Below are 17,113 nucleotides of genomic sequence, written 5' to 3'. Positions count from 1 at the left end.
TCATATCCTGCTTTAAGTTAAATACGCAATCTCAGCTAATTGAAATTTTTATTTAAGAAAATGGGTATTAAGTTAAGGCATTAATAGGTGAGATGTAATGCCTATTTAATACTGCTCATAAATGTCCACATTTCACTAATATTAAAATGTGCTGTATCTAGAATGGCAACAAATCTCATTGGGTTTACTGGAAATTTTGAAAAGAAACATTTAGATGTGATTCATAGATATGGTTACTCTTTTCCTCATTTCAGATCCCCATGGAAAGAATGAGCAGCTTGGAGCTAATCAAAACGGTCAAGAGATAATCTTCAGGCAAGTTGTAATCACAAAAATTATAGAATAACTGAAAACAGAGCTGCATTGCCACAAAGATGCTTAGCATTAGCTCTGGCCATAGTTGAAACACAATATGAAAGGGAAATTTGCAAAAATGAGACTTATAGAGTTTCTTTCTTTCTATTTCTTTTTTCATTTGCAGACAGAAGTTTTATTTGCAAAGTGACCAGATGAATACAAAAGCAGAGGGAATCAAATAGCATTTCTTGGGATAGAGCCAGAAGATGATTTGCCTGTTAAATGGAGACAGCAAAATTTTTCAGAAGGGTCTCAGATTTTTAAGTGTGCCCTGAGCATTCCTTGTCTGGACAGGAACCTGTGGATAAGACACTTCCCATTGGTTGTCTCTCAACTAGCAAGGAAATAGCTGCTACTACACAGCTTCCAATGTACACTGACCATTCTATGGCTGTTCAGCTGTCAGAGGTAGGAAGCCTCATGAGTGACAAAGTTGAAGAAACTGGCTTTTGCTCAACCCATGTATGAAGTATAGAGGAGGTCATTGAAGGCCCACATAAGTCATTTCTAGAGATCAAACCCGAGGGAATGGCATGGTAGCTTAGTGGCTGGCCCTCACCTTGTAAGCACTGGGAACATATATGAACACTGCTTTGTGCCCTGGAAGCCCCACTGAACATCCAGCTCTCTGCCCTCTGCCAGAGTCCAGCTCAAGTGAAGTTCAGAACTTAAGAAGGGTGCTTGGAGTAGGCATAGAAAATAAATGGACCACTACAGTTTCAGGATCATAATGGACAGTGTGAGAAAGCTGTCCTCTTTATTTTGTACAGAAGTCTTCACAAACTCTGGCACCTACTTTTCACACCTGGTCAAGCAGACATTCCTAAGGATACTTCTGCCAATTGTTTCCCCTTGAGGCAGGATATCAGCCACACTAATCCTGTTGTCAAGAAGTTCTCAATAGATGGTACATGTCAATCAGTAGCACATTCTATTACAATCCTGATTCTAGAACTTACTCTTTTTTTATTAATTCATTAATTACCTTTATTATGTGACACAGTTTCATAGGTACTTGGATTCTCCCCACCCCTCCCCAAACCTTCCCACCATGGTGGATTCCTCCAACTTGTTGCATAACCATAGTTCAAGTTCAGTTGAGAATCCCCCATTGCAAGCATATACCAAACATAGAGTCCAGCATCTTATTGTCCAACTTACTCTTGAAACGGTTAATGGAGGAAGTGCATCACAGAAGGAGGGACCTAAAGATTAGTGAAAGAGGGAAAGAATAGATTTCCACTACATCTAAGGACTTAGCATCCTTGATTAGCATTTGGTCAATGTGGGAGGACAACCCTAAGCATAGGTTCCTGCTGCCTGTAAGGACTTAACACTCTTGATTTTCTTTTTTCTTTTTTTTATTATTCATTAATTACATTGTATTAGTTTCATAGGTACTGGGATTTCCCCCACCGCTCTCCACACCCTCCTCCATGGTGGATTACTCCATTCTGTTACATGACCACAGGTTAAGTTCAGTTGAGATTCCCTCCCTGCAAGCATATACCAACCATAGAGTCCAGCATCTTAATGTCCAGCCTAGTTCAATGGCTTCTTAGGGAGACCCTTCCAATATACCATCCACAAAAATTTACATCATTATGGAATTAATTGACATAGCAATGAGTAACCAATATGTTAAAAATAAATGCGGGTTCTTAACCACCGTGTGTGACCACCTCATTGACATTTCAATTTTAGTTTATGCATAACATATAACATAATATTCATAAAATAACATGTTTTACATAACATCATATCCTCTTAAGGCAAGCGTATGGTATCTAACCTTCTGGGATTGGCTCATTTCCCTTAGCATTATGGTTTTCAGTTTGGCCCATTTGGCAACAAAGAGCTGCATTTTATTTTTTTTAATAGCTGAGTAGCATTCCATGGAGTAGATGAACCATAGCTTTCTTATCAAGTCTTCTGTTGATGGGCACTTTGGTTGCTTCCATGTTTTGGCAATTACTGGTTGTGCTGCTATGAACATAGGGATGCATGTTGGTTTCTCATAAAACAGGTGTTCTGGATATATTCCTAGGAGTGCTATTGCTGGATCATATGGTATGCATATTTTCAGTTGTTTGAATGTTCTCCATACTGATTTCCATAGAGGCTGTGCCAACCTGCAGCCCCACCAGCAGTGGAGTAGGGTTCCCTTTCCCCCACATCCTCGCCAACAAGTGTTGTTGGTGTATTTCTTCATGTGGGCCACTCTCACTGGCATCAGGTGGTACCTCATTGATGTTTTAATTTGGATTTCCCTTATTGCCAGGGAACTTGAGCATTTTTTCATATGTTTATTTGCCATTTGGGTTTGTTCCTTTGTGAAATGTCTACCCATTTTCTGTGCCCATTTCTTGAGTGGCTTGTTTGTTTTGGTATTTTGGCTGTTTTGTAGTTCTTTGTGTATTCTGCAGATTAGCCCTCTATCACCTACGTAGTGCGCAAAGATCTTCTCCCATTCTGTGGGTTGCCTTTTTACTTTGTTGATTGTTTCCCTTGCTGTGCAGAAGCTTCTTAGTCTGATGAGGTCCGATTTGTTTATTCTGTTCTTGATTGCTTTTGCTTTTGGTGTCCTTTTTAGGAAGTTGGGACCTACCCCTAGATCTTGCAGAGTATTTCCAACATTTTCTTGCAAACGTTTGAAAGTTTCTGGATGTAGGTTTAGATCTTTTATCCATTTAGATTTGATCTTAGTGTATGGTGAAAGATGTGGGTCTATCTTTTTGTTTCTGCAGGCTATCAACCAGTTATCTGACAGCATTTATTGAACAGACCTTCCCATTTGCCTGGATTATCGTTTTTCTTTTTGTCAAAGATTATTTAGCTGTATCTATGTGGGTTCCTTCCTTTGTTTCTATTCTGCTCCATTGATCTTCTTCTCTATCTTTGTGTCAGTACCAGGCTGGTTTTTTTTGTTTTGCTTTGTTTTGTTCTTTGTAAGATTTTATTATTATTGGAAAGCCGATACACAGAGAGGAGGAGAGAGAGCGGAAGATCTTCCATCCGATGTTACACTCCCCAAGTGAGCCACAACGGGCCGGTGTGCACCAATCCAATGCCAGGAACCAGGAACCTCTTCCAGGTCTCCCACGCGGTTGCAAGGTCAAAAGCTTTGGGCCGTCCTCGACTGCCTTGCCAGGCCACAAGCAGGGAGCTGGATGGGAGTGGAGCTGCCGGGATTAGAACCGGCACCCATGTGGGATCCCGGGGCATTCAAAGTGAGGACTTAAGCTGCTAGGCCACGCTGCTGGGCCCACCAGACTGTTTTGATAACCACTGCCCTATAGTATGTCCAGAGGTCTGGAACTGTGATTCCCACTGCCAACTTCCTGTTCTTCAGGATGGTTCTTGCTATTCGTGGATTTTTGTGTTTCCAGATGAACCTTTGAATCATTATTTCCAGTTCCATGAAGAATGTTTTGGGCAATTTGATGGGGATTGCGTTGAATGTTTATATTGCCTTTGGCAATATAGACATTTTAATGATATTGAATTTACCTATCCAGGAGCATGGCATGTTACTCCATCTTTTGAGGTCTTGTTCAATTTGTTTTTTAAGTAGTTTGTAGTTTTCCTCAAATAGGTCTCCTACATTTTTGGTTAGATTTATTCCCAGATACTTCATACTTTTCTCTGTAATTTTGAATGGTATCTTGCTGGTTAGGTCTTTTTCCATCTTGGGACTGTTTGCATACACTATGGCTGTTGATTTTTGTTCATTAATTTTGTACTTCTTCGTTTTCTATTTGGATTCCTCTGATTTCTTTCTCTTGTTTTATGGCCTCAGCAAGTACCTCTAGGACTATGTTGAATAGCAGTGGAGAAAGTGGACATCCCTGTCTTGTTCCAGATCTCAGTGGGAAGGGTTCCAGTTTTTCTCCATTCAGTATGATGCTGGCATTGGGTTTTTCATATATTGCTTTGATTATGTTGTGGATTTTTCTATCTATGCCTACCTTGGTTAGGGTTTTTAGCAGAAAGTTGTGTTGGATTTTGTCGAAGACTTTTTCCGCATCTATTGATACTATCATGTGATTCTTGTTTTTCAGTTTTTGGATGTGGTGTATCAGATTTATGGATTTGCGAATGTTGAACCATCCTTGCATCCAGGGATGGATCCTACTTGATCTGGATGAATGATCTCTCTGATGTTTTCTTGAATTCTGTTGGCTAGGATTTTGTTGAGAATCTTAGCATCAATGTTCAGCAGAGAGATAGGTCTGTAGTTTTCCTTCTCTGTTGGTTCTCTGTCCGGTTTTGGGATTAAGGTAATGTTGGCTTCATAGAATGAGTTTGGAAGGGTTGCTTCCTTTTCTATTGTTTTGAAGAGTTTGTAGAGGATTGGGGTCAGTTCTGTTTGGAATGTTTTGTAGAATTCTGTAGTGAAGCCACCTGGGCCTGGGCTTTTCTTTGTTGGGAGGTCTTTAATCGCTGATTCAATCTCTGCTTCAGTTATGGATTTGTTCAGTTCGTTTGTTGCCTCTGGGCTAAGTTTTGGCAGGTTATATAAATCTAAGAACTTTTCCATTTCTTGGTGGTCTTCTGATTTGTTGGAGTACAGTGCTTTGTAGTAATTTCTAATTATGTTCTGAATGGTTGCAATGTCTGTTGTTATGTTGCCTTTTTCATCTTTGATGCTGGTAATTCTTGCCTTCTCTTGTTTTTTCTTTGTCAGACGGGCCAGCGGGGTGTCTATTTTGTTTATCTTTTCAAAAAACCAGCTTTTTGATTAATTGACTTTGTGTATGGTTTTTTTTATTTCTATCTGGTTGATTTCCTCCCTTGTTTTGATGATTTCTTGTTTCCTGTTGTGTGTGGGGCTCATCTGCTGCTGCTTTTCCAATTCCTGGAGGTGTGTGGTTAGTTCCTGTATTTGGTGCCTCTCTTGGGCCTTGACATGAGCTCCAATTGCGATGAATTTACCCCGTAGCACTGCTTTGGCAGTGTCCCACAAGTTTTGGAATGTTGTGTCAGAGTTTTCATTGGTTTCCATAAATTTTTTGATCTCATCTTTAATTTCTTCTCTGACCCATTGTTGATTTAATAGCATATTGTTCAACCTCCAAGAGTTTCTGTATTTCCTTGGGCATTTTGAATTGCTGATTTCCAGCTTCATTCCGTGGTGGTCTGAGAGGGTACATGGTATGATTCCTATCTTTTTGAAGTTACTTAGATTTGCTTTGTGTCCTATCATGTGGTCGATCCTGGAGAAGGTGCCATTCACTGCTGAAAAAAAATGTATAATCTGTGGCCTTAGCATAAAAAGTTCTATAAATGTCAACCAAGTCCAGTTGTTCTATTGTTTGTATGAGCTCTGTTGTTTCTTTGTTGAGTTTTTGTTTTGTTGATCTGTCTATTGTTGTTAGTGGGGTGTTAAGATCACCCACTACTATTGTGTGCATATCTACGTCTCCCCTTAAGTCTGTAAGTAATTGCTGCATGTAGCTAGGCGCGTTGGGATTTAGTGCACATATGTTCACAATGTTAATTGCTTCCTGATGGATCAATCCTTTCACCAATATATAATGTCCTTCTCTGTCCTTTTTGATGTCTGTAAGCTTGAAGCCTGTATCATCTGAAATTACGACAGCTACCCCAGCCTTTTTTTCTTGTCCATTGGCATGAAATATCTTTTTCCATCCCTTCACTTTAAATTTGTTAGAGGCTTTTCTAGTTAGATGTGTCTCTTGTAGGCAACAGATAGTTGGATCTTGTTTGATGATCCATTCCATTAATCTGTGCCTTTTGATTGGTGAGTTTAGACAATTTGTGTTAACAGTCAATATTTAGAGGCTGCGATTTTTGCCCTGCCATGCATATGTGTCTTTGTGGGTGTTGGTGTCTGTGTAATTATCCCTCCTTGTGTGGACTTTAGTGGGGAGATCTTCCTGTTTGCTATCTTTGCTTGTGGTTTGCCCCTGGTTTTTCTGGATTTAGCACGTTTCTAAGGAGATTTTGAAGAGTTGGTTTTGTGCTGGCATATTCTTCGAATTTCTCTTTGCTATGGAAGTATCTGATTTTGTTCTCGAATATAAATGAGATCTTTGCTGGGTACATTAATCTTGGTTGACAGTTGTTCTGTTTCAGGATTTGGAAGATCTTTGTCCATTCTCTCCTTGCTTTTAGGGTCTCTTCAGAGAAGTCAGCAGTGATTCTGATTGGTTTTCCCCTATATGTGATCTTTTCTCTGCTTCGTACTTGTCTCAGGACTCTTTCCTTGTCCTCGTTGGTGTTGAACTTGAGCACAATGTGTCTGGGTGAGGATCTGTTTGGATCATATCTATTGGGAGTTCTCTGTCCATCCTGGATTTGGGCTGGGTTCATGTTTCAAGTGTTTTGGAAATTTTCCTGTATAATTTCGTTGAGCACCGTTTGCATTCCTAATTCTCTTTCTGCTCCTTCGGGAAGTCCCATAATTCTGATATTAGATTTTTTTGCTTGTCTTTCATCTCCTGTACAGTCGTTTTGGCTTTGTTCAGGCTTGTTTCTAGCTGTTTAATGAGCTGGGTACTTTCATTTTGTGTATCTTCAGTTTCAGAGATCCTCTCTTCTGCTGTATTTATTCTGTTAGGCTCTCAACTTTGTGCTCTAGGTCAAGGATTTTGTTTTTGACTTGCTGTATTTCTGTAACTCTGTGGTTCTTGAATTCCTTGAAATCTTCCCAATTCTCATTGTCTCTGACAGCTTTTAACATTATTTTTTTAAATTCCTTGTCTGGTAGAGCTTCCATGTCTTCATCTCGCGTCTCCGAAATAGATATTGGCTTTTGGTATTTTTTTGTTGGGGTATTGGCTCTCTCATCCGGATCATTACCTTTTCTAAAGTTTCTTCTCATTGTGTTATTGTTTCTTGTTGATTTCGGGGATGTTTTCTCTGATTTGTTTATCTACAGCTTCTGGTCTCTGTGTAATAGTTTGGAGTAGGTGTTAGTTTGCTGCTTCCTTTTAGTTTACTTTCGAAGGAGAATTTCTTTGAGTTCTATTGGAGACGTTTGGTGAGGGGGTATAGCTATATCAACCCCTGAATGTCAATAACCCTCTGTAGCTTGGTTTCTCTAAGGTCTGTTGGTTAGACCTTTTGTCCTGTGTGCGTCTTCAGGGGTAGAGCTTTGTAGCAGCACTTTGTAGCTTCAGGGCTCCTTGTCTCTAGTTTTGGGGCAGATTTTAGAAGACCCTTAGCACCCCTCAGGCCTGTGGGAGAGTATGTGTCAGGTCGTCGGGGCCTCTAGCTATGTGTATCTTAGCCACTGTTTCAGGGCCTGCAGTTGTGGAGCTGCCCAATCCTTACCTAATGTGAAAATCAGATGCTGGTGTGCTGAGGGGTTTGCCCAGAGGGATTCCTCAGAGGAAATGAAGTTGCACTTCTTGCCGCTGGCGCCCGCCTCTGTGGGGCCACAGGCATTCAGTAGTGAGAAGCTGTGCTGGCTTGCATCCCAGATGCTGTTGTTGTGCTGGGGTGGTTTACCTAGGGGGATCCCTCAGAGGAACTGAAGCAGCACTCCCCGCCGCTGGCGCCCCGCTGGCGCCCACCACCAATACTCCTTTTCAACTGAGGAGTACCAGTTCTTGCAAGTGCACCAAGACCTTGAGCCAGTCAATCCTGCCCCAGTGGAGCCCCACCCTCAGAGCTCACTGAGCTAGCACCACCATGCAGGCATTTAAAGTATCCAAGCCAGGTGATCTGAGGCCTGCCACACCTTCTACTCATAGGATTTGCAGACCCAGGACCCATTGAACTGGACAGCCAAGGATTCAGGCCAAGCAACATAAACTGCCACACATACAGCCACTGGGGCTTATAAACTGGGCTTATCACACAACTGTGCCCAAGGGCCCAGACAAGGCTACCAGGGCCCCACTGGATCTCCTGCGCCCAGGGATCATGTGTCCAGCACCAACATCCCCCTGACTGCCATGGCTTGCCTCCACTCATTTTCCACCAGCATGTGTTGCAGTCTGGCTCAGTCTAATCTCCCCCAATTCCACTCCATGTTGCTGTTTGCTAAAACCTATCCAAGTACAGTCCATCTGAATTTTTAGCTGGAGCTAGGCAGTGGCTGGGGAGTATGTGAGTGTGTGGTTGTGTTCCTCTTTGTGCAAAGGCATGAGGTGCCAAGGGTCATTTCCAGAGGTTTGGTACAAACCTCTTGGAATCTTCTCTTTGCTCCCTTCAGCCTCATAGCTCTTGTATAAGAGCAAAAATTCTTTTTCAATTCCCATATTGTTCACTGAACCAAATATTTCCTTGAAAGCTCAGTGATTGTTTCCTTTAACATAGTATAGAAACAGATAATGAAAAACACTTGTAGACCAAATTTTTAAATTTAATTGACCAGTTGAACTTGGAAGAAGGGAGGGGGAAAGTTACTCCCTGGAGGGGCTCTAAGATCTGGTGCTTTTTGAATGGAGAGAAAATGATGTCATAATTTATTTTAAATTTGCTTTTCCCACAGGAAGCCTGATGAAATACCATTTGAAAAGAAGCATGCCTCTAATGTCCCTGAGAACAACCTCGAGAGTGAGGAAATTCTCAGTCAGTTTGACAAGATTCAGATTTGTCAGCAGTCCTTTGAACACAATGGAAATGAGAAAACTTTCAGTGGGAATAAGATAGTCCTTATGTGTGAGCAAGTTTATCCCAAAGACCCATGTAATCAGCAACCTGTCAGTGTGGGAGAAGCAATTCATGTTGGCTACTATAAATCTTGCCTTACCACCAAACAGAGAACTGACACAGGAGAAAATTTGTATTTGTCTAATGAATGTAAAGAAAACATGTGCCAGAAGTCAGAACTCATTAGAGATCAGATCCTTCAAAGTGCAGAGAATCCGTATGAATGCAATGAGCACAGTAAAGCTTTTCACCAGCAAGTATCACTAAATGGGCAACACAGACTCCACACAAAAAAATCTTATGAATGTAAGGAGTGTCAAAAAAAGTTTCCTCATATATCAAGCCTAATCATACATGAGAGAGTCCACACAGGAGAGAAATCTTATGAATGTAGGGAGTGTGGAAAAGCTTTTTCTTGGAAGTCAAGCATGCATACACATCACAGATTGCACACTGGGAAAAAAACTTATGAATGTAGGGAGTGTGGGAAAGGCTTTTCTTATAAGCAACACCTCATTGCACATCAGAGAATCCACAGTGGGGAAAAGCTTTATGAATGTACTGAGTTTGGAAAAGCTTTTCTTCATAAGTCAAGAATAATCATACATGAGAGAATCCACACTGGGGGAAAACCTTATGAATGTAGTGAGTGTGGAAAAGGATTTTCTGCTAAGTCAACCATTAGATCACATCAGAGAATATACACAGGGGAAAAACCTTATGAATGTAGTGACTGTGGGAAAAGGTTTCCTTATAAGTCAAACCTCATTAGACATCAGAGAATCCACACTGGTGAAAAACCTTATGTATGTAGTGAGTGTGGAAAAGCTTTTAATCATAAGTCACACCTCATTAGACATCAGAGAATCCACACTGGGGAGAAACCTTATGAATGTAGTGAGTGTGGAAAAGCTTTTTCTGATCAGTCAAGCATGATCATACATCAGAGAATCCACACTGGGGAAAAACCTTATGAATGTAGTGAGTGTGGAAAAGCTTTTTCTCATAAGTCAAGCATTAGATCACATCAGAGAATCCACACAGGTGAGAAACCTTATGAATGTAGTGAGTGTGGAAAAGCTTTTTCTTGGAATTCAAATCTAATGGTCCATCAGAGAATCCACACAGGGCAAAAACCTTATGAATGTAGTGAGTGTGGAAAAGCTTTTCTTCATAAGTCAAGCATGATCATACATCAGAGAATCCACACTGGGGAAAAGCCTTATGAATGTAGTGAGTGTGGAAAAGGCTTTCCTTGTAAGCCACACCTCGTTAGACATCAGAGGGTCCACACTGGAGAAACACCTTATGAATGTAGTCAGTGCGGAAAAGCTTTTTCTCAGAAGTCACACCTAATCATACATCAGAGGGTCCACACAGGGGAGAAACCTTAAGATTGTAGTGCGTATCTTCAAGCCTTTACTTACCAGACAGGTTTCATTCAACATCACAGTATCCATACATGATAAGAACCGCATGAACATAATGAATGGAAAATCCTGTTGCAGGCAGTCAAGTTTTATTAAACATCTAAATTCATGTGAGAAAGCAGAAATGTGTTACATGTGTGTTAAAAATCATACACAAACCTTTTCAGCACAGTGGAAAGCGTACATGCTTCAATAAGTAGCATATTCACAGACATGGTCAAACACACAGCACTGACTAAAAAATCATTTTCTGAAGTCAATCATTAGCAGAGTCACAGACCTCAGAACTACAAAAGCATGTCAATCAAAAGACTGGCCACCATAAACCTGTTATGGTGTGTCGAAGCTTACAAAGTGAATGAAAAAGCAACCATTAGCAAGAGTGCAAATACAAAATATTGTAAAGGGGCAACGGATGTGGAAACATTTTGAAAGTCTCAGCAAGTGTTAAATAATAAACATGAGCAGTATCATTTTGTTTCAGAAGAGAGGGTATTTGTTGCTAAAATAATTAAGATGCAATTTGTGATCTCCCTTTGTTTTGAGGTGGTAAATGTGAATGCTGTTTTCAGATTAAATGTTAATAATAAATGCTCAGTATGTAACACTTGTTTCAAAAACCATATTTGTCATTTATGCATTTATCTTTTTTAGAATCACAAAATTCCTCATCCTATTACAGAACTGTATTGGAACCACAGTTATCAAATGATGCATGTGGCAGTTGTAATGATAAACACCCAGATTTGAAGGATGAATCTTTTCCAGAGGCAAGATTTTCTTGTTATACCTGGCCAAGTGTGGATCCTATTTGGCCACTGTCTCTCCTTGAATAGTAAGTATGGGAGATCACTCCTGCATCTCTGCCAGCTTATCTGATACACCACGTCATAGGCACATGGCACATTGTGTCTCTGAGGTGAAGCCCTGGCAGTGGTCTCAGCTAACAGAGACTCCATCTTGGTCTGCCTGTTCACTGGGCATACAGAGCAGTAGGCTGTATCTCAATTTCTCTGTCTCTGCAAAGCTGTGCTAGAATGTCCCTGATAAGCAACTCTAAGTAGTTAAGTGCAACCCTCATCTTGTTTACCAGTCACACATAATGATCATGCCCTAAGGTATAGCTTTCAGCCCAGGTGCTAGCTTATCTTGGTCTACCTGCAAATGACCTAAAACACTAATGTATCAACCCTGCTTACAGAATGTAACTGGTGACTTGATTAGAGTGTCCTGAGAGATAGGCATGCCTACTGGCCAGTTACAATAACAGTGTAGGGTGGGAGTACTATTGAGACCACCCTTCTGCCTTCCCCTTCCACTGTATATATGCTTGTATTATCTTTGCAATAAATGGGCATCCCTCACCAGTTTCTCTCTGGTGGTTCTGCAGCCAACCTACACCATTGTCATGGCCCTCAAGAATCTTGAGGAATGCTGGTCAAAAAACAACCAAGACTCTAGGAGGAATACCTCAGAGACAAAACAATTGTCTGACATCAGATTCTTGGAGTTCCTCTTTCATGTGGAGTTTATGTGTTAGCTGCCACCACTACTGCTCATATTCACACTGATTTCACGTATCATGGCTTCTCACAGTAAGTTTCTTGCCATTGTATGAGCTCCTAGATGCCAACCTGTGCCTGAAGTCTTTCAATCGTAAGAGTGAGCACCAGGACCAGCATTGTTACATAGTAGGTAAGCTGCATGAGATCCTAGCCAATCCACCATGGTTTTGTTCTTGGCTTTGGTTTCACAACAGCTTAGGTACTGCAATTGAGCCATTGGGAATATGAACCAGTGGACGGAAGATATCTCCCTGCTTCTGTCTTTCTCACTCTAATTCTGCTTTTTAAAGAAAAAAAAATATTGAAGAGTGGGTCCCATGACTAGTGTTGAGGGAAATGTGAAGCCCGTTGACTTGCATCTCATGTGTGACAACCTAGAGCATTTCTACTACCTATTATTTAGAGTCGAGGCCCTATCAAGACCAACAATGATGAGCACTGAGGGTAGGAGAGACAATTTTTTTTTTTTTTTTGCAAAATGTGTCATATAGGGCCCTGTGGCATGGCCTAGTGGCTAAAGTCCTCACCTTGAACGTGCCAGAATCCCTTATGGGTGACGGTTCTAATCCCGGCAGCCCTGCTTCCCATCCAGCTCCCTGCTTGTGACCTGGGAAAGCAGTCAAGGACGGGCCAATGCTTTGGGATCCTCCACACATGTGGGAGACCTAGAAGAGGTTCCAAGCTCCTGGCTCCAGATCAGCATAGCGCTGGCCTTTGCGCTTACTTGGGGTGTGAATCATCGGATGGGAGATCTTCCTCTCTGTCTCTTCTCTCCGTAAATCTGACTTGGTAATAAAAATAAATAAATCTTTTTTAAAAATGTGTCATGTAATCAGTATCTTACTTAAACTACAGAATGAAGTTCCACACATGTACATGCTTCCTACCATATTGCTCATGAGCCCCCTCATCTGCTATTGTTGCTTATCAGCTTGTGGCTCAGGTCCTCATTAGGACACTCCTCAGAGAGTTTCCTGCAACAGTGAGATTTACTGAATTTTTTGCAGTTCCTGTTTTAAAATATTCCAAGTCTCTCACAGCATCCTGACATCCTTTGATTTTTCTAATTACATACTAGGAATGTGTGGAATAGGGTGGAAGGATGGGATTCACAGGAATTGGGAGAAAACAAGGGTTGGGACAACATTGAAGTTACTAACTGGGTGTCTCCAATTTCAAGAAGCACATCACCACCTAGTTTTCTGAGAAGTGCTTTCCCCTTCCCTCCTCTTCCACTGCTCACATGATCACTTTGCAAATAAAACTTCTCTGTCTCTAAAAGGATACATTAAAAAAAATGACTTTGAGATCCAGTTTCTGTATGCACCTCCTAAATGTGAGCAACTGGTATTCATAGAAATCTACATACTTTCTCTATCCTCACATACACTTGCTGTTCTTGGGAGGACCTGAGCCAGATTGGATTTCATGCTTGGGACCTGAGGTTCAGCCACTATGACCACTGGGTGAGCTGGGCCTTGGCCTGCCTAGACTCAAGAGACTTCACCCTTCCTGGTGAGTACACTGGGAGTGGATACCTTGGGAACAAGGCAGGCCTAGGCTCCACCCACCTCCAACATTGAGAGGTGGGTGGGACTGGGGGAGTATGACCTAATCATTTTTTTTTTTCATGAGTTGGGTTTCTGTGTAGTGTGTGTGTGTGTGTGTGTGTGTGTGTGTGATTTAGTTGCACTCAATGCCTGTGTGCGTGTATTGGATCATTAAGGAGAAATTGGTGTGATCATTTCCAAATTTTCTATTTTTCCTTCCGGTTTTAGGTCAGAGTTAAAAGATATTCAGAGAAGCTACACCAGGTCTCCCAAACATCCTAGTACTTAAGGATGGGTACTGGACCCCTGATACCAAACCAGGTTGTCAATGTGGCACACACTGCAAGGTTTCTTGTCAACAATGCCCACATCGCCATATACCCCAATTCGAGCAGAGGGACTAGGGTTACAAAGAAGACAGCACACACTGGGCCAGTCGTGCAAAGAGAATGCCACTTTGCTGAAGTCTAGCCTGCTGTTTTTACTCTCTGGTTCCTCCCAGTACTCTTACAATGCTCTAGCAGCTCCTAAGATCCCCAGGGACATCCTGATTAATGGGAAGCAGGAACTTGTGGTTAAGCCAAGAACTAAATGTATCAGGCCAAGATTGTGCATCATGTTACCCCTTGAAGAACAAGCTAAACTGTGAAATTAATCCTTGGGAGACCAGGCCCTGCAGTTTCTGTCTAGGTGGTTCCAATAGTTCTGAAACGATGTCCATCTCACCAATTCAAGCAGGAGGGAACCCTTTCAATGTTCATTGGCTGTCATGGTTGACCTTGGAGTCTCCTTTCTCCCAGATATTTGATGTCATTGTATGGCTGGGGTAGTTATTCAATCTCTTCTCTCCTCCTTTCTCTTGGATGGTCCAGATGTGCTTTCCAGGCCTCAGTGGGCTACCATCTCCAGGTGGAGCCAGGCCAGTTGTCTAATACTCCTTTTCAACTGAGGAGTACCAGTTCTTGCAAGTGCACCAAGACATTGAGCCAGTCAATCCTGCCCCAGTGGAGCCCCACCCTCAGCGCTCACTGAGCTTGCACCACCATGCAGGCATTTAAAGTATCCAAGCCAGGTGATCTGAGGCCTGCCACACCTTCTACTCACAGGATTCGCAGACCCAGGACCCATTGAACTGGACAGCCAAGGATCCAGGCCAAGCAACATAAACCGCCACACATACAGCCACTGGGGCTTATAAACTGGGCTTATCACACAACTGTGCCCAAGGGCCCAGACAAGGCTACCAGGGCCCCACTGGATCTCCTGCGCCCAGGGATCATGTGTCCAGCACCAACATCCCCCTGACTGCCATGGCTTGCCTCCACTCATTTTCCACCAGCATGTGTTGCAGCCTGGCTCAGTCTAGTCTTCCCCCAATTCCACTCCATGTTGCTGTTTGCTAAAACCTATCTAGGAACAGCATGTCGCCTGTCTCAGCCCTCATGTGAATTGCCTATTTTGTGGCCTGATACAGCACTGAACATTCTCCCTGTGATGGTTCTCACAACCGCTAGATGATGTTAGGTAATGACTCACCTGTGCTTTTGGCATCTTTTCCAAGAAGTCTTTCTCTGCTCCGATTTCTTGGAGAGTGCTTCCTATGTTTTCCCCTAATAGTTTGATGGTTACTTGGTATAGATTTAGTTGTTTAATCCATTTAGAGCTGATTTCTGCATAATGTGACAGGTATGGGTCATGTTTTATTATTCTGCAACCTGTTATGCACTTGTCCCATCAGCATTTGTTGAATAGACCAGGATTTTTGCCTGGACTATTTTCAGTTGTCTTGTCAAAGATTAGTTGGCCCTACATGTGTGGGCTCCTTTCTGGGGTTTCAGTTCTGTTCCACTGATCTTCTTCTCTGTTTCTGTACCAGTACCAGACTATTTTGATGACCGCTGCTCTGTAGTATGTCTTGAGATCTGAAACTGAGATTCCTCTAGGTTGATTTTTATTCTTCCAGATAGCTTTGGCTATTCATGGTCTCATGTGATTCCAGATGAACCTTTGTATCATCTTTTCTGTTTCTGAGAAGAATGTTGTTGGAATTTTGATTGGGATTGCATCAAACTTGTATGTTGCTTTTGGTAATATGGCAATTTTGATTATGTTTACTGTGCCAGTGAAGGAACGTGGTAAGTTTCTCCCTTTGCCAAAGATTTCTTTATTTCCTTTTTTAATGATTTATGCTTTACATCATAGAGGTCTTTTACATATTTTGTAACTTAGTTCCTAGGTATTTAAGATTCATCTCCATTATTTTAAAGGGGACTATAGTTGCAATTTCTTTTTTTCTAAAATTTTAAAATTTTTATAGGAAAGGTGGACATACAGAGAGGAAGAGTGACAGAGAGGAAAATGTTCTATTCAATTTTTCACTCCCCAAGTGGCTGCAATGAAGCTGAGCCCATCTGAAACTAGGAGGCAGGAGTTTCCCCAAGGTCACTCATGCATGTGCAGGGTCCCAAAGCTTTGGGCTGCCCTCGATTGCATTCCATAGCCATAGGCTGGGAGCTGAAAGGAAGCAGGGCTGCCGGCATTAAAACTGGCATCCATATGGGATCCTTAAAATTTCTTAGGAATGAAGATTTTTGTATACTAGTGCCCTTTATTTGTTTTCATTAATTTTGTATTCTGGTACCATGCAATACTCTTGTATGAGTTTCGATAGTGTCTTCACTGAGTATTTTGATTCTCCTATGTAGAGAATTATGCTGTGTGTAACTAGAGGTGACTCCAGTTCCTCATTTGAAATTTGGAATCCTTTAACTACCTTTTCTTGCCTAATAGTTTTGGCAAGGACTTCCAATACTATATGGAAGTGTAGTGGAGACAGTTCACCACTACACTAGTTCCAGATTTTAAAATCTAGTTAAAATTTTAAAATCCAGATGAAAATTTTTAAAATCCAGATAAAATCCTGTTCCAGGTTTTAGTGGTTAGGCTTCCAATCTTTCCTCATTTAGAATGCTGCTTGTATTAGGGTTTTTCAGAAATTGCTTTGACTGTATTGTAGAATGTTCCTTTTATGCCTCTCTTCTTAGCGTTTTTAACATGACAAGGTGTTGCATTTTATCAAATACCTTCTTTGCATCTATTGAGATGATCATGTGGTTTTGTTTTTCATTCCATTGATGTGATGTATCAGATCAATTTGTGAATGGGCAACCATCGCTTCACACCTGGGATGTATCCCACCTGGTCTGTGAGAATGATCTGCCTGATGAACTGTTGCATCCTGTTGGCTAGCATTTTGTTGAGAATTACTGTCTGTGTTCATCAAGGGTATTGGTCTGTAGTTCACTTTTTCTGTTGCGTCTCTATCTGGCTTTGGTATTAATGTGGTATTGGCTTCATAAAAAGTTTGGAAGATTTGCCTCTCTTTCTATTGTTTTGAAAAGTTTGTGGAAGATTGGGGTAATATCCTCTTTAAAAGTTTGGTAAAATTCAGCAGTGAAGCCATCTGGTACAGGAAAATTCTTGGTTGGAGGACTTTAATTACTGATTCAATCTCAGTGCATATTGGAGGTCTATTTAGATTGTTGATTGCTTCTTGATTCAATTTTTGTGGCTTGTATGTGTTCAA

The 17,113-nt window shown here is 41.5% G+C and overlaps 1 protein-coding gene across 1 annotated transcript in view; it reads left to right on the top strand.

Moving 5' to 3' along the window:
* The window catches only part of LOC131482927 (zinc finger protein 208-like), an 887,045-nt gene that overhangs the window by 553,612 nt on the left and 316,320 nt on the right, over positions 1-17,113 (top strand). The window contains 1 exon segment of the mRNA XM_058679158.1: positions 9,188-10,380. Within this exon segment, the coding sequence (XP_058535141.1) occupies positions 9,188-10,380 (1,193 nt within the window).

The sequence above is a fragment of the Ochotona princeps genome, chromosome 21, assembly GCF_030435755.1.
Source record: "Ochotona princeps isolate mOchPri1 chromosome 21, mOchPri1.hap1, whole genome shotgun sequence".
Classification (NCBI taxonomy): domain Eukaryota; kingdom Metazoa; phylum Chordata; class Mammalia; order Lagomorpha; family Ochotonidae; genus Ochotona; species Ochotona princeps.
Note: the sequence above shows the minus strand (reverse complement) of the source record. Positions and strands in the feature narration are given on the sequence as shown.